The 25,419-nt window shown below is 44.6% G+C and overlaps 1 protein-coding gene across 3 annotated transcripts in view; it reads left to right on the top strand.

Moving 5' to 3' along the window:
* NEURL1B (neuralized E3 ubiquitin protein ligase 1B) overlaps positions 1-25,419 on the top strand; it is a 104,206-nt gene that overhangs the window by 70,655 nt on the left and 8,132 nt on the right. The window contains exon 1 of one of the 3 annotated variants that reach the window (XM_069868955.1): positions 654-741. The exons of 1 other annotated variant lie outside the window; for it this stretch is intronic. In XM_069868955.1, coding sequence (XP_069725056.1) covers positions 711-741 — 31 coding nt within the window. In that variant the 5' untranslated portion in view covers positions 654-710. Of the gene's footprint in view, positions 1-653; positions 742-3,580; positions 3,678-25,419 lie in introns of those variants that run through there. One more of the 3 variants, XM_069868953.1, reaches the window with a different exon arrangement.

Here is a 25,419-nt window from a genome sequence, read left to right on the forward strand (position 1 = left end):
GTCTTTTCCTCTCAGGATGAGGCAAACCCGAGTCTTCTGGGGCATTTTCCTCTCGGGATGAGACAAACCCGTGTTTCCCGGGGTCTTTTCCTCTCAGGAAGAGGCAAAATATATTTTCCTAGGGTCTTTTCCTCTCAGGAAGAGGCAAAATATATTCTCCTAGGGTCTTTTCCTCTCGGGAAGAGGCAAACCCGACTTTCCTGGGGTGTCTTCCACTTGGAAAGCGGCAACCTCGAGTTTCCTGGGGTCTTTTCCTCTCAGAAAAAGGCAAACCCGAGTCTTCTGGGGTGCTTTCCTCTCAGAAAGAGGCAAAAATTAGTTTGCCTGGGGTCTTTTCCTCTCAGAAAGAGGCAAACCCGTGTTTCCCAGGGTCTTCTCCTCTCACAAAGAGGCAAAATATAGTTTCCTAGGGTCTTTTCCTCTCGGGAAGAGGCAAACCCGACTTTCCTGGGGTGTCTTCCACTTGGAAAGCAGCAACCCCGAGTTTCCTGGGGTCTTTTCCTCTCAGAAAGAGGCAACCCCGTATTTCCTGGGGTGCTTTCCTCTCAGAAAGAGGCAAAAAATAGTTTCCTGGGGTGTTTTTCTCTCAGCCAGAGCCACCCCCGCGCGGCGGGCAGGGCCGGGGGGCGGCGCGGGCCGCGCGGGGCGGGGCGGGGCGGGCGCTGCCCGGGGCCCTGCGAGCGGCGCGCCGGGCGCCGCCGAGCGGAGCGATGGGCAACACGGTGCACAAGACCCTGGCAGGTACCGGGACCCGAGCCGGGCTGCGGGGAGGGGGACGGAGCCGGGAGGGACCCGGGGCCGGGCGGGCTGAGCCGCCCCCGGCTGTCAGGCGGCTCCGTAGGGATGGATGTCTCCGTTCTGAAGGGTGATGCCGGTTCTCGTCGGTGGCCGCCGCGGCGGGGATGCTGTTCTCGCAGAGATCTCCTGCCCCTCGGCCGAACCCTCGCAGGGGGTTTCTTTTTGCGTTTCCCCTGCCTGTTGTTGTACCTGTTTCTTTTTATAAAACGCAACTTTTTAACGCTGGTTGTTTCGGAGATGCCAGGAGAAAAGTATTTGAGAGCAGGTCTGGAGCGTTTCGTGTGCTGCCCTGCTTTTAAACTGCTTTTTTAGCGAGTTCTGCCGTTATGCAAGAGAATCTTTTCGAGTTCGTAATTGTGGGGCTTTTCCCTCCTCGGAGAATCGATAAATAATAAAAGCGGTTGGTCTCTATAGAATAAATAGTATTGAATTACTGAGCCCTTGCCAGACTGTGTCTTAGACGACTTTCCCTTTCTTTTCTGCTCTCGCAGAGCTCCTGCACTGCATCCTTTGTACTTTGGGCTCCCATAAATAAAAAGGGTATTATTAAACTTATTTAAAGAAGCAGGAGGACCTATTGAACGCACACACATGCCTCCCTGTAATCAGCCAGGGAGCTGAATTTAGAAATAAAGAGAGGAATAGATTTGCATTTGGATGTGCCGTATATTGTCTTTGCAAAGAGAGGGTGCTTGGGACCTTGGATGCACAAAAGAAAGCTGCTAGGCTTGTGGTTTAGCTGTGAACCTGTGATTAGATTTCTAGTTGCATCTCCTCTCCTTCTTTATTACATTTAAATGGGAAATGAGCTCCTTTCACAATAAGGAAGTTTTCATTTTTATTAAATACCTCACCGACGGGCAAATAAAGTAACTGTAAGTGTATGACCTTGGTGAAAATTCATTTCGTGTGTTGGGTTTTCAGCTAGAGGCAACATCAAAGGGCGCATGCAAAAGCCCTTGGAGAGCCAAATACATATCCTTGGGTCAGGGGAGATTACCTCAGCAAGGTAACTTCCCAAAGAAAGAATATCTGTACCTGCTGGGACATGGGATCTAGCTGTGAGCTCTGTTCCAAAAGGCTGGGAGTTGTATCAGCCGTTCTCCCGATTGCTAGAACAGTCTCTCCTGAGCAGCCTTCATATGCTCAGCCTTACACACGTGAATTTTAAAAAAAGGGATGACATCAGTGGTACCGCAGTTCTGTGATTTAAAGAGTTCCTAGCAGTGCTTTCAAAAGAAGTCATTAGGAAAGAGGAAAAGTTTGATGGAGAAAAATGAAGACTTGATTTATGTAGACCTCCCAACTCTTAACCTTGTTCTAGTGGCCTAGAAAAATCTCTCTCCTGTCCTGCCAGGTGGAGACCGTCTGTACAGATTGCTTTGCTGGGGATAGTCCATTTGCAAACGTTTGTCAAATTGCGCAAGGCAAAAACAAGCAGGACACTTGAACGCTATTTGCTGATGTGCTGGAAGATGCTAAAAATGTGTCTTTTCCCCAAATTCAGCTTTATTAATTTTTTTGTGAGAAATGACAGTGAAAAGAATCTGTTAACCTGTGGCTGCAGAAGAGATTCTGCATGTTTGCAGTTTGGGATTTTATAAACATATATTGTCAAGTTGGACAGAATTCAGCAATTTTTCATATTGATGTGCTCGGATACACTGTTTGTCTTTCATTATCTAAATGGCATTTCATGGGGAAGCAGGTTTTTATTTTCAAAAAACTTTTGAAAATTATAAAGTTTTTCTGGAAGACTGACTTGTTGGATGAAATCCTGTTTATAAATGCTATGGCTGTTTAGAATTACTGAAAGATAATCAATCAGCATTAAGTCTTTCCTCTTCTTTGTCCAAAGTGCATCTCTTTCTTCACCCTGGCAGACCAAGCAATGCACTTTCACTCTCATTTTAGCTTTCCCCTGTCCCATGAACTGAAGTAATTTATTACTAAAAAAACAAAGGGAACACACTTAAGCTAAAATTTGCCTACCTTTGTTGTTAAATTGATTAACTGTAGAAACCTGCAGGTGATGTTCCCCTTTGTCGTTCTGTTTGATTAGTGAAGGTGGAAAATATCTTTCCATTCTGATCAAATGTAAGAGAAATGTTGGGGGGACCTTCATCGTTTGGCTCCTGGAAAAGCCGAACAATCAACAGTTGAGATTTTACAAAGAAATGGAAAAACTCTCCTGAAATAGTGGAATTCAATTTAAAATCCTGTTGAATGCAGTGCAACTCATTTTTCTGCCTAAGTTTGTTTGAATATGTTTTCTGTGCTTGTTGCATCTTTAAATCCTTGCACAGCCTCCCCCTTTCTCTCCATATTTCCATGCAATGATACAAGAACACATGCTATCGGTGCCGGCGAAATTTGTATCAGGGAGCTCGGGGAGCTTGTGTTTGCCAAGTCTCTGATGGTTAGTACACAATGGGTGAAGGCTTTGTCAAATTAACAGCGAGGTTTCTAACCAGAGTGGTATTGAAATGAGTAATAGGTTAGGGCTAATGAAAGGCAGCTTCTATATTTGAACCGGTTGAGGAGGCATTTGAATGGAAAAGAGCTGAGATGTGTCAGATATGTTTAACAACGGTCCTGAGGTGGTGGTGGAAATTGCACTTACCTAGATGACAGCTAAATGGTACACGACACGTTCCTCCTGCAGGACAGTCGCCTCCTGCGGCTGGCCTGATCCCGGAGGGGTGAGTGGGACCTCCTTGCCTTTGGGCTCCTTCATGGTGCCAGCTGCCGCTGTTGGGCACTAGCCCACTGCCAACCTTTCCTGCATCTCTAGTGCAGTGTGGGAATTTATGCTTGGATGTCAATATTTTCTTGCCTCCTTCCCCTCACCTCTGCCCATTGTTCGAGACGATTTGCAGGTAGGTGGTTAGGCAAGAGTGAATTCTTTATTATTAGGGCACGCCACTTTTCTGTCTCCTACAGGTGATAAACTAGGTGTGCAGCATTGCAGCCGATGGGTGGAACTTGTCCTGACCTGCAAAGCGGACTGAGAGGCCATGCGGCTGGTGGTGGTGGATAGGTTGCATACCAACACTGGGCTTTATGGCTTTGTGCCTCCTCCTAACTTGCGGTGCTCTGCAGAGGAGTTACTCTCTTAACTCGTTGTGAGTGAGGCAGCAGGCAGCACACTCGAAAGCTGTGGATGGTGCTGAGTTCTCCATGCTAATTGCTCTCCTTGGCAGACACTTTGAACAGGGCTTAGAAAACAGTAGCCAGATGGAAGCATGAAGCCCCCCCCCCCCAAAAAATGCACAGAGCTCAGCAGTACTTGAGGATTGGCAGGCCGGGAGAGGTGAAAATTCCCCTGACCTAGTGAAGCCCTTACATGGAGCAACAAGGCACAGGAGATAGTGAGGAACAAGATTTAGGAGAGTCAGCAAGTGTTCTTGTGGTGCTCAGCAGCCCATCGTGGAGGGGTGATCGCAAGCAGCTGCCGCCACGGGTGGGCAGGGTGGCAGGAGGCACTTGCTGGCCAAAGCACAAGGGAAGGGCTTTCCAGTTGGGATCCAGTTGTTGATCCTGGCCCAAATAGGGTCATTGGTATTTAACAAAGGAGCCAAACTCCCTTTTAAGAATCCGGCTGGGGTCTGATTGCTTCTCCCACAGCCTTCCTCACAACTGTGAGGAATACCAAGTATGAGTGGCATTTGTGTCTGGTAAACACAAGGAAGAATAGGGCTTGTTCTGGCAGAAGTGACTTCAGTTTTTTATTTTTAAGAAATTATTTCTTAAGAAAAATGCTTTTAATAATTAACTATTTCTCGGCAAGTCAGAAATCCCAAGTTTAGACCTTCACCTGAGCAATGCTCCTATCTGTCAGTCTGTTCCAAAATGGTAATGGTTACTGTTACAGTAGAGAAGCAGAAATTTGTAGCTTGTGGGTAAAAGATGATGCTTCTGTGTATCCTTTTAACCATTCTATGATTCTATAAATAAGCTGCCTGTTATAATATACACACACTTCATTTGTAAGAAATGAGTGGCAAAGACCAAGTAGCAGGAAAAATCTCTGTTTTTTCCAGGGGCTAACATGTCAGGTTCAAGGAGTGTTTTTGTTTAGATTTGCTGCTCCCTTCTCCCCATTTAGCTGCTAGTGATAACAGCACAGGAGTTCTCAGTACTGTGCATAGGGAATTAGTTCAGTAAATTGTTTGGTTTGGTTCCAGTCTGACCCCAACAAAACTACAAAGTAACACTTCAGGTTGTTCTGGTTTAAGTGAAAAAGGTATCTGTTCAGACCCGGTTTTGGTTTGGTTCAACCTCGTGATTACAGGTGTTAATCGTACCTCAGTAACAGCCCTCTGTCACCTGTTTTTCTGCCTCTTTTACTCTGGGAGTTGAGGTTTCTAGAGCCTGTTAGTGATTTAGCTGCTGACTCCCTGTGTGACCTTTGAGGAAGAGGCTTTATCATAGGCTTGCTTTCTATGTAAGTGAGGTAGCAAACACCGTTTGGCTTACATGGGTGTGTGAGAGTTAATTAATTAACATGCAAGCATGAAGCATCTCCAGGAAGAAGGTCACAGAAGTGCGAAAAAATAGATTAATTCGCTGCTTCTTTTGTAGCTTTCTGGTTTTCCCCTCTTCAAAAGGAAACCTGTGAAACTGCTCAGCTTTCACTGTGATTTAGAGCTGGAACAGGTTGATCGTATACTGAGGACTATCTTTAACCAGCCTCGCACAGTACATACCCAAAAATGTGCTGCAGCCAACTGGCATGATTAATTCAGTGCTACCATTGGCATCTTGGCTGGTGAGACTGGGGAAACAACTGTACTTGCATCCAGGAAGGCATTGCCTATCAAGACAGTGCTAAGTGGAGCTGCATGTCATGCCCCGTGGCTGGTGTAGTGTCAGACACACACAGCACGTTGCCAAGTGTGCCATTAAAGCGAGAGCTTTTTGTTACTCTCCACTCTTACGCAGGATGGTGCTTCTATTTTATTGTTTATGCTCTAGAGGGGAATGGCTTTACTAAGAGGTAGGATATCTGGCAAACAGCACTTTTTCCCTTTTATTTCTCTAGGTAATTGCCGCAGGTCAGAAGGACCTATGTGTCACCATCTGACCCCACTGCAGTTGCTTAAAATCATACCCCTAAGTCTGTGAGTGTAGGCAAAACTCTTAGAGAGCCTTTACCGCAGGCAAAGGAAATTGCATCTTCCCAGCACGTTATAATTTGACAGCCTATGGAAGTGCTTAAGTATGTTTAAGGTGCTTAACTTTAAGCAGTCAAGTTTGAATGTGCAGACATTAATGTTTACTTGACATGAAAAGGATGAGTCACCTTGAAGCTTATGCTCTGCTTCTCTTCCTATTCTAGTAAGGATCCTCCTTGCCTATCACATTCACTGGCTTTTCAATTAGGAATGCAAATAAAGCACCTTAGTCCTCGTTAGCTCCAGTAGATTCAGCATTCAAGCTCATTGGGTTTTAGAGTTGCACTTGTGGACAGTCAGTGTCCTGCTGCACAGTTTGCCTTGAAAGGAAACATTTTCTTTCTCATCAGCATCCCGCTGTTTACAGAGCCTATCTGTGTGGGTTGGTAGCTAAACTAAGAGCAGGCTTTCCTAAGGTGGAGTGTGCATGTCACCATGATGGATGTGTGGTGGGTTCAGGAGAGAAGCAGGGAAATAAACCTGCTAATCCAGGCAGGGGAGAACTAGTGAAAACCCAGGGGCAGTGGCTTCATGAGCTGTGAAATGGGATGAGGCCAGGTACAATCCTCTGAAACACGTGTCAAATCCCGTCTGCATTTCCTTATGGGGAAGTTGTGTGCAATCTCCTCCATCTCTTCTTTTTGTTTTTCCATCAGTCTTATCTACTTTGTTTGTCTCCTTTCTTGTGCCCGGAGCAGTTTGGCATCATGTTCCTGCTGCTGCCTCTTGCCACAGCAGCCAAACCAGTGCTGACTCATGGCATGCACCTTCCCTGCTCTTAATGAGCGCTTCAGCCTCAAGCTCACTTGGGGTTTCCTGGCCTTTTGAGCCACAAAGCTTGGCCAGTAAACCGTTCTCCAGACTTTACTCAGAGGGCCGATGTGGACTCATGTACCAACAAGCACAGAAAGAGGTGGGAGGCCAAAGGGCTGTTGGAAGGGACCTGTCTCCGTGGCACATCCTAAGGAGGCTTTTCTGTCTGCGACAGCTGGAGGAAGTTTTGTTATAGAACCATTTCCATACTTTCTTCTATCTTGTTATTTAGGCAGATAAATAACACCTCCACCCTTTCCTTCGACAACAGTAACCTGCTGTGTCTTGGAGGGTACTGACCCTGAGTCATGCTCTATGTCTGTTTGATGGCCCCAGTGTCCTTAGGTTGTGAGGTCCTGCCACCTCTCCATCCCACCTCTTTGCAAGCTGTGAGTACAGCAGGACTGCCCAGAGGCATTAGCTGGAGCAACCACTTCCTGAGGGTCCCTTAGATAAGATGTATGCCCATGTCCGAGGGCATGCTTGGTGGGAAGGAGATGCTGTTTACTTGTGTTGTTCCATATCTTGATGATGACTGTATTTTTTTCCCCTCTATATGTTAAAAAGCATGAATCACTGGGACTGAGATGTCTGCTTGAAAGCTTTATCTCAGCATACCTGTGCCAGCTTTTCCCTTCAGACCTGGATGCCCTGTTGTCTCAGTTACTGAGTGCTGGAACATTAAATTCTTCATGTCTGAACAGTTGAAGCAGGGCTTTGGGGAGGAGTGAGGGAGGGGAAAGTGATTTCTTGCTTGTTAATTTGTTTTTCCCTCTGTGTCCAGGGGGATATCTTCCTCTGCTTTGTGTAAGCAGGGCTTGCTTTCACTCCGGAGTTTCTTCTCTCGATTCTTCCAGACCTCTGGCATCGGAGCAGCTCAGAGATCCCCTACTGGGAGGATCAGAACCCATCCCTCCAGCAAAAAAAACATGTCTTTTTTCCCTTTCTACACCAGCAGGACTGGTGTAAAGAAATAAAATCAGAAGATAAGAAATTACTTCTTGCTTGCTGCTGGAATTACACAGGAAGATTCTTTAAAGAAGACCCATTTAACTGTATTTCAAAGCTTTTCAGTGCAGCAGGAAAATCACATTTACATTTTTTTAAGAGCTACTGGTGCTTTGAAGGGAGAAAAATTGATGCAGTTGTGTTTGTAAGGTTGTTGGCCAGCTAGTTGCATATAACAGGTTTCCTTTTCCCAGTTCTCTTGTTTCATTGTGGATATTTACATAATAATGAGACTTTTGTACTTTAGGAATTCTCCTATTTTAGCCATTATTTATTTGTGGTTCCAGGTTTCTTGTGATTGCACTCCTGATGGCATAGTGTCTTATGGCTATGTGGGAGAAATAAATAAACCAACTACATAAAAACAAAGCTCTGTGTTTTCATAGCCTTTGTAGAAACACAGGGAAGATGCTCAGTCAAAGAGAGAATTTCCCTGAGCAAAAGTTTTCTGTCAGGTTTCCAAATGCCAGAGAAAAAGTTGTTTGATTCTTGCCCTTCTACATAACTCAAATGTTAAATCTGCCAAGCCCTGCCTTGACAAGCCAAAGATAAAAGATAGAATATCCCATTTGGCAGCAGAAATGAAATAATTTCATTCAGGTTTATCTCTCTTTCCTGAGCGATAACTAGCACTGTGGCAACAGCTTTTCTCAGCCTGTTATCTGTTTTGGTCTCATCAGGACACCAGCTTCTCAGCTTAATATGCTCTCTAATTTATGGAGTGGAGTTCAAAAGTTATCTTCTTGTTATGATGCTGAGGTTGGAGGTGTAATTCCTAATGAGGGGAAATTACTATTTTTTTGGGTCTTGAACTTGACACGGTTGGATGGAGTTGTTTTGGGTTTTTTTTTGGTAACAGAAAACACTTGGCACCTGAGATCCATCTGGGCTAATGTCCTGATGGTGACCAAAATTGTGGTAAGAGGAGCAGTTAACAGGCTGCAATGAATTAAAGGGTGATTTTTGAGGAGACAGGACCAGGACATGTGAGCATGTGCTCTCCAGAAGGCAGCTGAGCAAGTTAACACCAAAATCTTGGTGGAGTACAGTAAATTGGAATATCTGTATCACTGTAGGTCTATTCACAGGAGAATTCTTCATCAGTTAGGAATGATATTGGTATAGGTAGTCCCTTCAGAGGCTAAAGATGGACTAGATAATCCCTGCGGGCTCCTGCCAGAGAGGTGTTCCTCCAAGAAATGCCTCTTTAAAGGGCTGTTCTTCGGTGGTACGTTCCTTGAAGTGCCATCAAAAACTCTTGATTACTTTGTCCTGCAAAGCGGAAGTTTTTCTAAGTATGAAAAGTAGAATAATTTACTAACTGCCTCTTACTTCACTTCTAGTGATAAAGAACTTTAGCTGTATATTGTGCAGTGGCCATTGTGCTGGCTTATAGAACAGAGGTAACTTTCATACGATGGTTCACGGGGACAAACTACACAACAGAAAGAGTGTTTCAGTGGCTCAACTTTTATCTGAGAGTCAGTGTTGGATTTTCTCTGGGGCACGGTGGCCCTTGGGAATCTGTGGCTGGCTGGCTGTGTGGGCTGGGGACGAGCCTGCGGGGATACGGCGCAGTGTCTGCACAAGAGCCTTGTCAGCAGAGAGGGCTGAAAAATAGAAGCTGAACATTGAGACCGTGTGTTCAGGGCAGGAAAGCATGATGCCAGTGGAGCTTCCCTGCAGTTGTATCGAAGAAGGCTTGAAGATGTTTCAGTATGCGAGGCATTTTGGTTGATCTGTCCTGGAAAGGAGGTGTCCTCTAAAGAGAGCTACGCTGGCATCTGATTTGTGAGTCTTAAATAGCAATTACTGGGTGATTTGCCAGCAGCAGAGCAGTACTGCTTGTGCTGTCGATGTGATCAAAGGGAGAGGGTGAGAAGGACAGATGTTTCACAAGTTAGAATTTCAAGGAAATCCATCTCAGTTAAAGTTTATAAAAACTGATCTTAGCCAACAGACCCTACAGCGTATCTTTAAATACCACAGCCTTGAACAGCAATGTGTACCGAGTCATGCCTGGGGATTGCTGTTATTAGGGGACATTGTGAGGGTTAGGAAAAGAAAGAGCAAGATACAATCACACACGTACACACACGTGGAGGATAGTTGAGTCACCTTTCCTGGAGGTGTTTAAGGCACTGGTGGACGAGGTGCTAAGGGGCATGGTTTAGTGTTTGATAGGAATGGTTGGACTCGATGATCTGGTGGGTCTCTTCCAACCTGGTGATTCTATGATTCACACACAAAAAGACCAAATGCTGTTACATATCCAAAATCACTCTTCTGAGTTTGGGTGTTGTTTCCAAAAATGTCTAAGTGGCTCAGGGCAGCCTTAGTCTGACTGCAGTTTGTTTGCCCATCAGCCGCGGCTATGGATCTGATCTCATCTAGACTGGCTTGGCAGCCACCACCCAACATAGGAAAACTTATCTCTCACCTCACCTTGTAGGTTGAGAGATCTGGCCACAAGTGCTTTTATGAGACCTTTTGTGCAGGAAGAAAGGTTTTTTCTGAAATACGAATGCCTTCTTCCACATTAGCTTAGTCTACTGCTTATGTTTTCCACTTTGAAAAGGCATGTGAGCATGCCAAATGCCCGTGTCTGCACATAGCTACTGGCAATAATGAATCTGCTGTCCATTTGCACCCTGCCTTGTTCCAAAATAACTTCCGTGTCTGAACAAAGGATGCATCTCACCTGCAATGCTCAGCTGTCCCCTCTGTTTGTTTTGCTATTGCATGGTAATTAAGATATTGGTTTATTTTAGAGTTCCAAGAATTGCCTCTGCAACCCCAATGTTTATGTAAAAGAGAAAGAGAAATTCATAATTTATTTAATTTGTGTGTGTTCTGCTGGGATTATTCATTGGAGGAACGTACTAAGTGATTTTCTGTATCCTAGTAACCAACTGTGGTTGCTTTTCCATGAATAATCTTTATGGTTTAACTTGACCAGCCAAATCTGGAAGGGAAAACTCAAGTAAATTGAATTTATCAAGGCAAATAATTACAAGACACAGATAGGTTGTTTTTTATTTTTCAGGTGAGAGAGAACAATTTTTTTTTCTCCTTCCTTTGACTACATAATAATCAGATTGACAGATGCTGTCTGGAGAGTTTGATTTTACCAAGAAGAACAATAGCAGAAGTTTGAGTCATTATGAACTGAACTTCAAAACTTGATTTGTTTGCTATTCATAATTAATGAATTGGTTAAACCAGTCCTTTCCTCCCTCAAACAACCAATGTGATGGTTTCCAGTACTTACAAATAGCAGTGCAAATTATTTCCCTTCTGTGGATACCAGAGTTGGGAGCCTGGGGTTGGGGTTCCTGGCTCTGCTGCTGGCTCATCTGCCTGACGAGGACAGTGCGAGGCTTAATTAGTAAAAATGTTTTGCAAAGCCTTTTCTCCCTGAAATGCCAGCACCACGTGGAACAGCTGGAGTTTATCACTTAATAGAAGTGTTCGCATTCTTCTCCTTTAAAATTTATTTTGATTAAAAATTAGCCCCCTTTCAAAACTGAGTTTCAAGGGATCCTGTTTCTTTTGAAATCTCTCTTGCTTTTAGAAATATTAAAAGCTAGTTTTAGAAGAAAAACAAAAATAAAAATATGCTTCCCATCTTCCTGAAAATGTTTACTATTTCTCCCACCCTCTTCAAGCATTCAGCTGACCATCTCTAAGCAGAGGGCAGAGATACATTCCTCCCAGAGAGGTCAAAAACACTTCTCATTTTAAAACAAACTATTTTCAAACCATCTTTTTGTATGCATTCTTGTTTAGTAAATGCTTATAGATCCATCAAAAAAAAAACCCCTGCACTCCAATAAATACTGTAGTCTGTGAGCATGCTAGTAGAATCAATTACCAAACCACATCAAGTAGCCCTCAGCAAGTTGCTCAGATTTTCCTTGAGATGAGATTAATGGTACAACCTCATGAAGCAGTCCCAGAAGGAGGGAGAAGCTTTCTTTGTGTGCCTCTGGGTATTGACCGTATTTTTCCTCTGCCTGATTTGCTCCCTGCCTCTTGCATCTTGAACACAGCTCTGCACTGAGCAGTCCTCATTTCTTTCTCTCGAATGGACTACAGGTGATGGGCAGAAACATTAAGTAGATCAGTGCTGAGGACTTTTCTGTGCTTACATACCTATCTTTTCCCTTTTTGTGCTTTCCCTATATTCCTGTAGTGAGCCAGGACGTCACTTTGGAGTGGTTGCTGTTGTGCATCTCCAGGCATCATTCATCACCAGAGACTCATCGCCTCAGGTCTCTGCCCTGCCAAGTCAACACTCTTCCAGTGCTCTCCCTGTCTTTTTCATCTTTTTTCCCAGGGCTAACACCAGTGCTGGGAGCACTAGTTGTGGCTTGTCTCTGTGGCAATGAAAGAGTAGCTGAAGGGAGTGATACTGCCTCGTAGCGTACCACGCTGCTGCCTTGGAAGTGGTTTAGGGACTTGAAATGCTTTTTCTCCTTTCCCCAGAGAAGTGTGGCAGGTGGAAAAAGAAGTGTTTGGGGTATAGACACAGCACCGTCTGGGATCCACACTGGGGACCAACCCCGGGACTGTGGTGGTGGGGACTGACTGAGGCAGATGTACCAGCTCAGCTCCATCCTTCTGATGGCCCCGTGCAACCCTGGCAGCACATGTTGCACTGGGGCTTTGCCCAGTGTGGACATACAGATGTGACAAAGAGAGGGACCCGCCCTGCTCTCACAAGATGGGGAGCTGCAAAATAAAAAAAAATAATCTAATTGAGCGGCTACTGCTGTGAGAAATGAGGCGTCAGTGCAAGGCAGATTATAAAGATGGGGGCAAAGGGTCAGGCTTTTAGGCACAGAGGGGTGTTTGGGGCATGGTGTACATCCCAGGGTGACGCTGAGGACAGGCTGTGCTGTTTCCTGACCCCGTTCCCTCATAGTATCTGCCATAAGCAGCTCTTGCAAGTGGCAGGCTGGTTTGTCCAGCGAAGGGTCATGATCTTTGGTGGGTGCTCTGGTCCACCTGTCCATCGGGAAAAGCTCAGACACACACCACAGGGCATGCACACCTTGCTGTGGCACATTCAGCATGTCGGTGCTGGAAGTCCTCCATGGACCTGAGCTGACAGAGCTGTGCCAGGGTGGACAGTAGCCACTGCCATTCAGATGATTGTCAGTGTTATTTATAGACATCTTGAGTGCAGTTCACTTCAGCTGAGACCAATTCCTTGATTTGCTGGTAGAGGAGGGTTTGGGCAGACAGGAGCGTGCCTGCTTGGGGAGAACATGCCTTTCTGTAGGGTGCGAGTAGGTTTTGGGGAAGCTGAGCCTCTCCCTTCTGCCAGCAGCAGATCCTTGCAATGAATGAGTTGCTTAGGAGCAGGCTTTCCTGCAGCTCTTCAAGTGCCTGTTCAAATTCAGTATTTTAAGAGGCACTCGGAGAGTGGTGGGACCTGTAAAGCTCAGTGTCCTGTGCATTCAGAGCCAAGGGAAAGCAACTGTGTGGGTCTGTTTTGATGAATTCAGGCTTTCTGTGCATGTGGCATCCCTTTTTCAGCACGTTTCCAGATTTAGTTCCTGGGCGATGATGCGAGTGGCATATGCAGCATGGGAAACACTGGATGTCATCTAGTTTGAACAAGAAGAGGGACAGTGTGTAGTCGTGCTGTTGCCTGTCTTTTATGTGGCCAGAACCACCAGAGGCTCTAAGATGTCAACACAGCTGTAATTGTATATTTTTTGTTTGGTAATAAAATTTTGTTCTACCATAAAAAAAAAGGGAAAAGAACCAAAAGAACCACCCAAAGAGAAATAAATTCTTTCTCTCCGTAGTTTTTTATATGTGATTTATAGGTGTGCTTTTCCAAGTAAATCCAAATGAGGCCAGTGACTGACTCTGTGTTAAAAGTTTGATTCAGTTAATTGAAACAAGAGCCATCTGGGTGGAAATGGGAGGTTTTAGACAGCTGTTTATATTGTTTCATGTGGGATTTCTAAAATTCCCAATTCCGTAGTCACTAAGGAGGGTGCTGTTTGACTATGCACTGGGGTTTTGTAGGTGTAAATAATCTATTAAGAATACACAAAAAAAATGAAACACAACTATAAAAGTAACAACAGGTTGTAGCTCCACACTAAAAAGATGTGAAACACGATGAAACCAAATGCTTTATGTTGCCTGGACCTCCCCGGGGCCGGCAGGCATCCAGGGTGATCCCTGTTGAGGTTGCAGTGCTGTTTGTGTGCTATGTAATTCACACTTTCACCCCATCTCTTGGGAGCGATTCCTTCCTCCAGCAGAGGGGGTGAAAAATGTCTTCAGCCTTTTTCTGGCCAGAAAAAGCTGGCGTTTATTTTAAGAAATGCCAGGAATTGTCTCTCTTCTCCAGGTTTCTTTGGTTCACCAGGCTTTATCATCTTGGCTGTGGTACCACAAAGGGAGAAAAATGCTCATGTTGACTTTAGGTGTGCTGGGATCAAATCCCACTGGAATTAAGAAGATTGACATGGGGGCTTAAAAATAAACCTCTCTTGCTCAAATCCTTCTTGTGTTGAATTAATCGAAGATGTTTGAGATAAAGAAAGGGGCTGAGGTCATCGTGTGTCCAGTAATGGCATGACTATTTTCTTTTGTTTACTGTCTTGAAGTGTCTCTTGTTTCCTCTTATTAATCCCTGTAAATATCATGGAAAGGGATCTCACAGCTCAGCCATGCAGCAGCCAAGTGTTGCACAACCACCTGCTTCTCAAACTGGATTCATGGAATAGTAGAAAATTAAGCATTTAAAAAAAATTCAAACAAGGAAAAAAAAGGATGCATCTCTTCTTTTCAGTGGAACATTTCCCTCTGTTTCTTGACCAGCAAAGAACTCTCCTCTTCTGTTTTTGTTTTTTCCTTATTTTAAATATTTTTGACTTTGTTTCTGAAGATGTACTGTATTTAGAAAAAGCTATAGCTTATTTGTCAGAACATTAACTAAAACAGCCAACAAAATATTTGATACTATTGTACAGGCTGGACTGTACTTGAGCTGAGTGAAGTCACCAGCCTTCCGGATCACTTGGAAAGAGCTTTTGGCCAGTATTAAACCTATTTAAAAGCTCTCTGCTGGGAGAGTGTTGGTTTCAGGTACCAGCCCACCTGATGCAGGCTGGACTCGGTCTCTGTGCAGTTACCTATAACCCATTAGGGTTCCCACCACCACAAATCCCTTTGTGTTTTATGATGCCTCCAGGGAAACTAACCTGGCAGAGTGGAAGAGCTTTGCTCCCACTCCAATTTAATTATAATCAGTCATTCCTATTCCTTTGCCCTATTTTGGATTCTTTACATATTGTTTCGGAAAAGCTTAGTGGAATCATAGGCTTTGTATATATAAAATATAGGATGATTGAAGACCTGGCCACTTCTTTATTTAACTTCCCCAGCCATGCATTCCTCCCAAAGCATTTTCCCCTCTCGCTGCCAGATCACTGTTTAAACTGTGTGCAAATATAAAAGGAACTGTGGACAATGCTTAAAAATGCTGCACCATGTTGGGAGCAAGGCTTGCTGGTAAGAACATCTTCCTAGAGAGGCCTTTTTTCCCATTTTCCTGTGGTTTTGTGGTTCCCTTAGGACAGATCAAAAGCCCTGTATGGGTGCACCGTTAAGTATAATGGCTCTCTGGTTATCCATTCCTGTTTGGACAGAAATAGCTCCACCATTTTTTTTGCTTTTAAACTGAATTCTTTCCTGTCCTTTGAGTGTAGAGAAGTTGTAATTAGGAGGGGGAAAAAAAGAGACCCTTAGAACCACTATGAAGAGCGGAGATAAAGGCGAAAGAGGCTTCTGTGACAAATTTGGACCAAAGAAAAATAGCTGGTTTGTTCCTTTTATCATAAGGTTTACTTGGAAAAGTTGAAGGCAGAAATGAAAGGCAAGGCTCTCCTTTCTGTGCCTGTAGCATCACTCCGAGTGCTGATCTCGTCCTTCATCTGCAGCTTTTCTTCTTCTATGTAGCCCTGTCTCTGAACAATTCTTGTGCTTACAGGAAAGTTTTATTGTGTTTTTACTGAGTGTAGAAAACATGCTCAGCTCGGAACATGCTTGGCTTGAGTGTCACGCACCCCACCTGAGTTGCCTGCGGCATAGCTCAGCTGTAACGTGGTACGGCTCTGACCGCACATCTTATGTACTGGGCTTTCTCCAAACATGCTTTTTTGGAGGTCGGAAGGGCACAAGTATAAATTGTATACAGGCTGAATTCAGAGAGATGAAGATAACCTAAACACTGACTTTTAGGGTGTTTTTAGTGAACAGTGCACCGAAAGTGAAGCTAAATCTCCGTTACTGCTTTTCAAATCATTTTTTTCTCCCTGTTTCACAAGCTGCGGTGTGGTGACGCTGCCTGTCTGTAGGGGATGGGTGGGTTTCCTGCATCAGGGAGACAACAAAATTCTTTCCCTCTTTTTGTTCCTGTCTGTGCTGGAAGCGACACATTGACAGGCTGTGGGAAGGATTGCCAAGCTCCAGCACTCTTTCCATGAGCCCTGTATTGAAACCATGGGATGGAATAAAATTTCTGCTCTCAGGATATTAAAAGGGGATGCATTTCATCCTCCAATTTCATTAAAAGCCATTAACATTGGAATGACATGGTCACTATTTATAAACCCCTAGAGCAGATGACTTGGTACAACTGGTCAGAAGAAAAGAGGGTCGATGGAAACAGGGAGTTAATTTGCATTAATGGTCGTTATGTGCTTCTCTGGTGGGGAGGGGAGAGGGTGAGAGCACGGACCGTTTCAGTGTTGGTGATTATGCCACTCAACGTGTCCCTGTAACTCTTCAACAAATCACAGCCGTGACTGGAAAAGGAAAACACCAGTTCAGAACAATGCTTTTTAAACATAAAGCATTGCTCTGAAAAATAATCCTGAGCTGTTTATACATTCTGGAGGGGCAAAGTTGTCTTGGAAGTTAAGAATTAATTAATGGGAAGGAACTGGAGCAAGGAGACGGCAGATTCATTTCTTAAGCTGTGAAAAATACTTTTAACTAGGATCTTTTCTGTGATTAATGGGGAACATGTGATGGGTCTCCCCTACCCACCTCCAAGCAAGAGCCACACGGTGCCCTTGAGGGACCAGCAGCACTCACTAACACAGCAGGGTTTGGGGTACCTTGGTAGAGCACTGATGAACACAAAGTCCTCTCCAATGAGCTTAGGAGCAGTCATTATAGAAAAAGGTGCCTTGACACAAGACTATCCTTGAGTCAGGCTGTGGAAAAAGGGAATGCACAGGGAAAATGATATTTGACATAACAGCAAAGCCACTGTTGAAATGGGATCCTTGGATGTTGAACTTCTAAGCTCAGTTTAACTTGCACTTGATTGAACAAAATTAATGCATCAGAAAGTGGTAGTGGGCTTCAGACCTGCCCAAAGTAACAGCCATTGGAAAAAAGAAATTGCTTAGGATTGTAAATCCATAGAAATTGGACTCCATTTCAGTATGAGTTTAGTAAATCAAAGAAGAACCCAACCACCCCAGAGAACAGGAGGGTTTTCACAGAGTCACAGAATCGTTTAGGTTGGAAGAGACCTTTAAGATCATGGACTCCAACTGTAAACCTAACACTGCCAAGTCCACCACTAAACCATGTCCCTAACCACCACTTTTACATTTCTTTTAAATACCTCCAGGGATGATGACCCCACCACTTCCCTGGCAGGCTGTTCCAATGCTTGACAACACTTTTGAGAAGGGAATATTTCCAAATATCTCATATTAATCTTCCCTGGCATAATATTGTCCGCTTCTCTGCCCCTCTTCTCCCTTTTTGGATCTCCAGCTGCATTCATTCCTCCAGACCAGTCTTTCTAGCTTAAAGTGCTACATCTTTAAGTGCCCTCTGCTTTATGGTGTACTTTATTGTCTGCTTTTAGAAAACAGTAAAAATAATAAATCACAAATACACATACATGAATCACTGACTGAGAGGCTGAGCATCTAGATTTGGAAGATATTTAGTATCTCAACCTAGCAGTCCTCAGAAACCATTTGTGGAGTTACTTAAATGGACATCATCTGCTTACTTCTCATTGCTTTTGATCACTTCTCAAAACTGTGCTATGGACTCATAGTTTAGGACTAGAAGATAGAGTGAGCTGAGCAGCCCTCTGCTCTCCCCAAGCTAAACTTAACCTTGTAAAGATGTATGTTTTGCAAAAACATACATCAAGTAAGAGGCGCAGGTTTGCTGTCCTGCTTTGTGAAATCATGTGTTTCATATGCAGCATATTAGTGAGAACGTGGTCCAAAAATTCCTGCTAAGAACTATAGTAAGAGTGGCTGGATGATTATTTTTTATGAGATGTTTTATCAGTAGCCAAAAGTTTCATATAGTTTTGAATCCCATATTTTATGACTTTCAAATCCCTACCATCTTTCAAAGCTCTTTGGCTTGTGATCATGGCCTTCTTGACTGACACGAGCCAGTGGACTTGAGTGTCAAGGCCACATAATGGGTTACAATAAGCTGTACCATTTCCAAGGCTGCTCATCTATCATGTAGCTGCTTTCATCGCTCACACCAAAATACTTAAGCAGGGATTATGGCATGAACCCTGCCTTTTCTCCATGCCTCTGCCGCTCACATTCACTCTGTCTCTCATTAACCAAGTCTAAGAATTTGTTACTAGAGTTGCAGACTCATTGACCCAGATTTGCTAATACAGGGGAGAGGAGATTTTTTTGCTTTGCTTAATCGCTGGCTTCTGTGTATTCTTAGTGCTATTTATATGCAGGAGAGCTAAAAGCCTGTAATAAAGATGGGGCCAACTTTGCAGCAAAATTCATGCATGCACACAGTGAGAGGCACAACAGGAGGAAAACGGGGGAACAGGAAGACGGAGACGAGCGTAGGTGGACTTACCTATATACTTGCAGACCTAGCAGTAAATTTTTTGATAGCAGACCCTGCTTCTACAGCCTTATCCCTGATTTAGCTCAGGGTGCTGCATTTTTCTCTGAACGTGCCACACCATCAAAGCCATGCACTGGCTTCCTTTGTGTCAAGTTTGATTTCCTCTACCACCAAAAAGCAAAGTCAAGCAGAAGGTCGGGAAGTGGGCTGGGGTAATATTCCTGCTTGATCTGGGAGAGCAGTGGCTCTCCCCAGTCTTTGGGGCGCTGTGATCGCTTCTAGGTTATGAAAGATTTGCTATCAGCACTTTTCATCCTTGGAGCAGGCCTTCTGTCATGGTTTATTTTCTGCTCCAAGCCAGCTGGTGGATCTTGGAGAGAGACATTGGTGTTTCAGCTGCATTTGCTGTCTTTTGGCTCTGATGCTGGTGTCGTGATGTGACATTTGGTTAACCAGGAGAGCTAAGGCCTTGCGTTGGCTTTCCTGTCAAGGCAACCATTCTTTTAAATGATGTGGTTGAGCTTTGTGTTCATATGAGCTCCCCTTTGCAAGGAAATGGCTTAATTTGAAAGAAGCAGTGATGCAGGAACTCGTTTCCTGAGGACATGGTGGGAGATGGGGGCTGAAGCAGCCTGGAAGGTGCTGCAAGGTCCTGCTGGGATTGCTACTATTCGCTGGTTTGAGAAAAAGGATCAAACCAAAAGGATTTTGTCCAATGCTACTGGCAAATACCTCTCCACTGTCTTGGAAGACCAGAATAAATGTGTCATTAGCCTCTGCCTAGAAAAAAGAACGGCTTTTAGCTTTTTTTAATATCCCCCCTAAAACATTTGGTTTCAAGCATTAGCCACAGAAGCAGAAGGGTTTTCTTACTTGAAAATCCTTGGTGAGATAGACACAACTTGATTTTGTGAGCTAAAAATCATTCCCTGTTCTCTGCCAGGGATTTTCCTGGACTGCTGCACCATGAAAAATGTTCTATGTCCGTTAGATATTTGCATCGAGAGTTGCCTCAATGCCACAACACACCTTCTTTTTATGAAAAAAGAACTTCTGTCTTTCCTTTTCCCTTCCTTCCCAAAGTAGCCTCTTAAAAAAATGTCACATTTCCTGCAATTCTCCACAGGCTCTTCATTCTCCCTTTAACGCCTCAATTTCTGTATCTCTATATTGCAGGTGAACCATGGGGGAGGTCTTTATCTCCCTCAAAATTTGCCTTAGGTTAGAGGACTGGGCAGGGAGACCTTTACATCAAAGCAGGGATCTGGGCTGGTCAAGCAAAGCACAGTATTTTAAATGGTGGATCTTTATCAATTCTCAAGTTGAGTTTTCTGATGTTTGAGCAAGCAGGGTGTTTGGAAATAAGGGCAATTTTTTTTGTAGCAGGCTTATAGTGGATTTGGTAGCCTAACTTTACAAATTCCTACTGGTGTGCGTGAAATAGGTGACACTGGTGCTTCCCGCAGAGCTCCCTGACACATTTTCAGTACTTAAAGAAAAATTAAATTAAATGTCTAGGTAGTGCACTAAAATTATATGTGAACAGATTTTTATCTCTTGTTCTCAGAAGATAAGATCACGTTGGAGCAGAATCCTGTTTTGTGTTACTGTTAACGTTTGTTATCTGCAGTAACAGCCTAGCCTGCTTCTTCCAGCCTCCGGCAAAGCTCCAGCCCGCACGCCCGCAGGTGGCTGTGTCGTTTCCAGCAGTAAAGATGTGGTGGGATGAGTGTGGCGAGAACCATATTTTCACTGGACTGCACTGTGACAGACTTTCAGCCAGCAAGGGTTGTTCCTACAAGCTTGCGATCATGTAGTAAACTTGACCTCATTGTCCCCACCTGTTGGGATTTTCCTGTTTCAAAGCAAAAGCTACCTGTCCCCTATCTTCAGACCCCTTGTTTAATGTTCAACAGGACTGTTGCAGCAGAAGCGACCTGCCTATCTACTGTAATAGGAAAAAGTTCTAATGTTACAGATAAAGCAGTAGCCATAAAGATAAGATGTGGGTGTGTTGGGTGGATTCCCCTTTGCCTGTGCAGTGAACGTTCGTAGATGGATTTCAGGCTGCATGCTGCTACCTTTCAGCTTTTTCTCTGAATGACATGGAGAGACTGCACTCCAGCTGCATGCTGATAAGCTCTGTCTCCTGTGAGCTGTTCACCCACTGGGTGGTGGTCCCAGTAATTTCTGTTCCTTTTACATCCCTGCTTTATGCAGTATATACCCCTGCTTTGTCTAGCATGTGTCCCTGTTAGGCACTTTACTGCCCCATAATTTGCTTGCCTTATGATCCTGCACGTCTTTTGTCATGGACTTACTTCGAGAGGGTCCTCAGGAAAGGGTTGTGGGAGCCAGGGAACGTCTTCTGATGTGGCGGTTGCAGAGTTAATACAGACTTGACAGGATTTACTGTCATCCACTTGGAAAACAGTGCCCTCCTCCTCCTCTTCCAACTGTCAAGCTGCCCTCGTAGCTCTCTGCTGTGGACATCTCCTTGGACATTACTCTCCTCTGTCATTTTAGGGTTTTCCATGGTAGTATTCCTGCCTGGCTTGTCTGGGCAAGTAAAGACGAGATCAGTCTGGCTTAAGGTCAGTTCCCCAGATAAGCAGCCTCCTCCATCCCACACCCCAGTGAGCAGCAGCCTCGGAGAGACCTCTTGTTCTGAATTTTGTCTGCTGCTGTTGGTGGGATTACAGTGCCCAATGCTGTGAACAAATGGATGAAAAAAATATTTATTTTTAGAACTGGAACCATGATAGATATGTGGAATTTGTCCAGCGCCTGCCTGCTGTACCTTTTTGAAATGCAAAGTGCATGTTTGTTAAAATGCCTCTCCAAAGGTCAGCATAACCTAAGAAATAAATGTGCTGGCCTTTTGGAAAGCAGGTGATGTTTCAGATGTGCGATATCTGCTTGCAGTTGAGAGCACAGGTCTGCATAACCCAAATCAATTCCAGTGCACCCCATGTGGATGGAAATGCTGCCTTCCAGCCAGGGTTTCTTTTGCAGGTTTCACTGAGGAGTCCCACACCATTCGTAATGCTTCAGTGCAGCTTTTCTTTCCATTTTCCTGACTGACTTCATGTTTGCTGAAGGCCTGCTCATACATTTGAGGGACTTCTGCTGTAAGCATTGTGTTTACAGTTGGTGAGAGTAAGCATGAAAAATGGAAAACTCTGGAATGAAAAGAAGCAAAATGCTAGATGGGACTTCAGGGGGACCCAGTGGGTTTATGTCCCTTTTGAGGATCTAGCCAGCCTGCTGACATGCTTACAGGGCTCAGGGATTGAAGTATTTGGGAGCCTTACAGTTTTTAATCATTTTAGCTTCCTGCAAGGTGGAAGAATACTGCTGCTCTCTCTCTTAGGCAGGGAAGTGAGGCATAAAGAGAAGAAATTACTTGCTTGAAGCATTGTAGGAATCTTGTAGCTGATAAAATGAGTTGGCGCAGCTCTTAGCTGCGTGTCACAGCATCAGACACCCTTGGGTAAGATGGCATTTCTGCCACAACCTTGGCTGTTGCTATCCCACTGATGGTCTTTTAGGTGGGAAAGCACAGACAGGAGAGGAGAGGGTTTGAAGAAATAGCTGAGGGACTGAAATGTGATCCAAACTGTGGAAACCGAGCTGCAAATTAGGGCAATTCAAAGGCACAAACATCCTGTTGAGCTTGCCTAGTCCCCTTCGGTACATAATGAGAAACACACATGCCCAAGTTCAGCTTCAGGCATGTTTCAATGGGAAAGCTCTGCCTCCCCTGCCTTGGGTTGTGTCAGGCTTTATTCCTGGTGGCAGCCGGCAGGTGTTCATGTGAGGGGGGAACAGCGTTCTAAATAAATTATCCATTCATTTCCTTATGGAGACTTTCCTATTGTTTAGCCACAATATGCTTTCCTGTTTTTTTAAAGAAATCCCAAAACAAAAGCCAAACCCTGTCCCCAAGTTCCTCTCTGGCAGAGAGACCCAAAGCTGCGTTTGAAGTGGGTGCCCATGTCATCACTTTTCCGTCCGCCGTGCTACTGTCACTCCCACCTCAGTCCTCTCTGCTTTCTGAAAGCAACATGAGATGTACCTGCTCAGGAGCCGTACCAGAGGGCATCATGTCCTGCCGTGCTTGGTCTTTACGTGTGTCTTTTCTCTGGCAGGTCAGTGTAGGAAGAAGGCTGGTGCTGCGCAGGGTGTGGAAGACAGGGGATTCTTGTGATAGCAGAGAGAGAACAAAAACTCTCTTCCCTTCTTCTTCCTCCTGGCAGGCATGGGGACATTGAGGCCAGGGCACTCGCTTTCACAGGGGAGTTATTTTTAACCATTTGAAAAAAAAAAAAAATTGCAGCTCAATGGATTATAAAATGAGGACTTCTCTACATGGGGAGGTTGTTGCCCAGCAAGGCAGGGAGTGATGAGAGAGAGCAGCATTGAGCCCACTAGGTCCTGTGGGAGCCCCTTGGAGGCTGCTGGCAGCACCTATCCATGCCTTTGCTTAACCCCCATCCCAGCTGAATGGCATAAAGGGTCTGTGAATCCAGGTGAAAAATGGTATGGAAAAGCGTAGCCAGGAGAGGATTCACCCATTGTTGATCAGGGCCACTTGCCCAGCACTGCGTACTGACTGGGTTTATGCCACCATGCCTCTCTCTGCAAAGGAAACCCCAAATCATATTTCCTCTGCAGCAGCATCATTTGTCAGGAACATCTGCAGGCAGACACATGGACCGGTACCCACATGAGCAGCCGGAGGGGGTCTTCTGCATTTTAGCTTTTTGGGAGGCAAGAAACAAGATTTCTCCTGGGAATATCCAAGAATATTGTTCAGCCTGGAGAAGAGAAGGCTCTGAGGAGACCTTATAGCAGCCTTCCAGTTCATGAAGGAGGCTGACAAGAAAGCTGGGGAGGGACTGTTTACCAGAACATGTAGTGATAGGACAAGGGGGAATGGCTTTAAATTGGAAGGGGGGAGATTTACATTAGACTTAAGGAAAAAATTCTTCACAATGAGGGTGGTGACACTGGAACAGGTTGACCATCGAAGTTGTAGGTGCCCCCTGCCTGGAAATAGTCAAGGCCAGGTTGGATGGGGCTTTGAGCAGCCTGGTCTGGTGGGAAGTGTCCCTGCCTATGGTAGGGGGGGTGGAATTAGATGATCTTTAAGGTCCCTTCCAACCTAAACATTCTATGATTCATGGCCCTGGCATGGAAATGGCAACCCCTCAACTGGTGTAAGGGCAAGGATGTATTTATTTACATTAGCATACAACAGCATTAACCATTACCTTATGCTGTGCAGCAATTGTCACATGCTGTACAACTGAAGAGATACAAAAGTGGCTTTTATTAAGCCACTGTGTTTGACTGTCATAATTTAGGACTGAACATTTCTCTTGATGCAAACCTTACTAGCTCTTTGACTCCTGTAACGCATGCCTGATTGCAAGGGCTAATCCGGTGTTCATATCTTGCCTGCAACACCTCTCACATTAACAAAGGCAGTGGTTGCTTAGAGCCTCTCTTAGTTCAGGCACGTATGCAAGTCCCAGCCTTTTGCTGGCCAACCTGGTAGGGTTTTACTTGCGAAAAAGATGCCACAACTGCAGCTCTCCTGACAGGTTTCCCAGCTGAGCTGCCAGCATCTTCTGGTGTTTCTTTCCAAGAGAGGAAAGCATCAGAAAATCCTTCCTTTGCCATGAAGCAAAGCCGGGGGGTTACACACAGGGAGGAAGCAGTTTGAAGGAAGGGCCAGGCAGGCAGCTTCTAAAGCTTCAAACGTGGCAAAATATTTCAAAATAGATGTGTGCATGTGACACAGTTTTATATTTAACTGAATGACTTTGAGCATCCGGGATACCATCCATTTTTCCTTTAAAAGTCTACAAAGCCAGATACAAAGAGGAGGAGAGGTTGAGCCGGCACTGAGGAGGTCAAAGTGCCTGTAATTCTGGTGGTGGTGATGGGAGCTGTGGTCCTGAAGCAGGACCCCATGTGTTCAGGGATATGCGAAAGATTGGCTCCGCCTCAGAAAATTTGGAGCTAAGGCTTGAGATTAAAAGTTAGGCTTTTTTTTTTATTATTTCTTCTTCATGCCTTTGTGAACTTCACTTTAGGCCTCAAATCTGCTTTTCTTGAAATTGGTCTGGAAATTGCTATTGCCTTAAAATGCTGCAAGATCTCACCCATAAATTCTCCTTCTCCCATCTGTAAAAAGAGGATGGCAGGATTTCTGTGCCATCTGTGGTGCTGTGAGGCTGAAAACAATCATCATTTATAAAGCGCTTTGAGCTCAAATGGGAGGTTCTGTGTAAAGGCGAGGCTCTGTGGGATGAAATGTTCCTTAGTGTGCCAGTTGCATCTGATATCTAAACCAGGGGCTGTGTTGAAATTTTAGAAGAACATTCTGGTATTACAGAGGTAGTGCTCCAGCTGCAAAATGTCTTGATTTATTTGTGTTGTTCAGAAGCTCCCATTGTTCATTACAAAATTAAGGGACAGAGAAGCCAGTGGCTTCAAGTCCCACAGAAAATCAGTATCCTATGTCTGAATTAATCTTGAGTACTTCTAATCTTAACAGTCACGAATCCCAGAGATGGTGTGCCTCTGGCCACAGCTGATGGTATAACAACAGCACACGCAATGTAAATAAGAAACTTGGAGCCACTGTCACAAGTGTTAGGCCTTTCCGAGTGCAATATGGTGCATCTGAGGGGAACAAAAGGATGTTAATTTT

The sequence above is a fragment of the Phaenicophaeus curvirostris genome, chromosome 15, assembly GCF_032191515.1.
Source record: "Phaenicophaeus curvirostris isolate KB17595 chromosome 15, BPBGC_Pcur_1.0, whole genome shotgun sequence".
Classification (NCBI taxonomy): domain Eukaryota; kingdom Metazoa; phylum Chordata; class Aves; order Cuculiformes; family Cuculidae; genus Phaenicophaeus; species Phaenicophaeus curvirostris.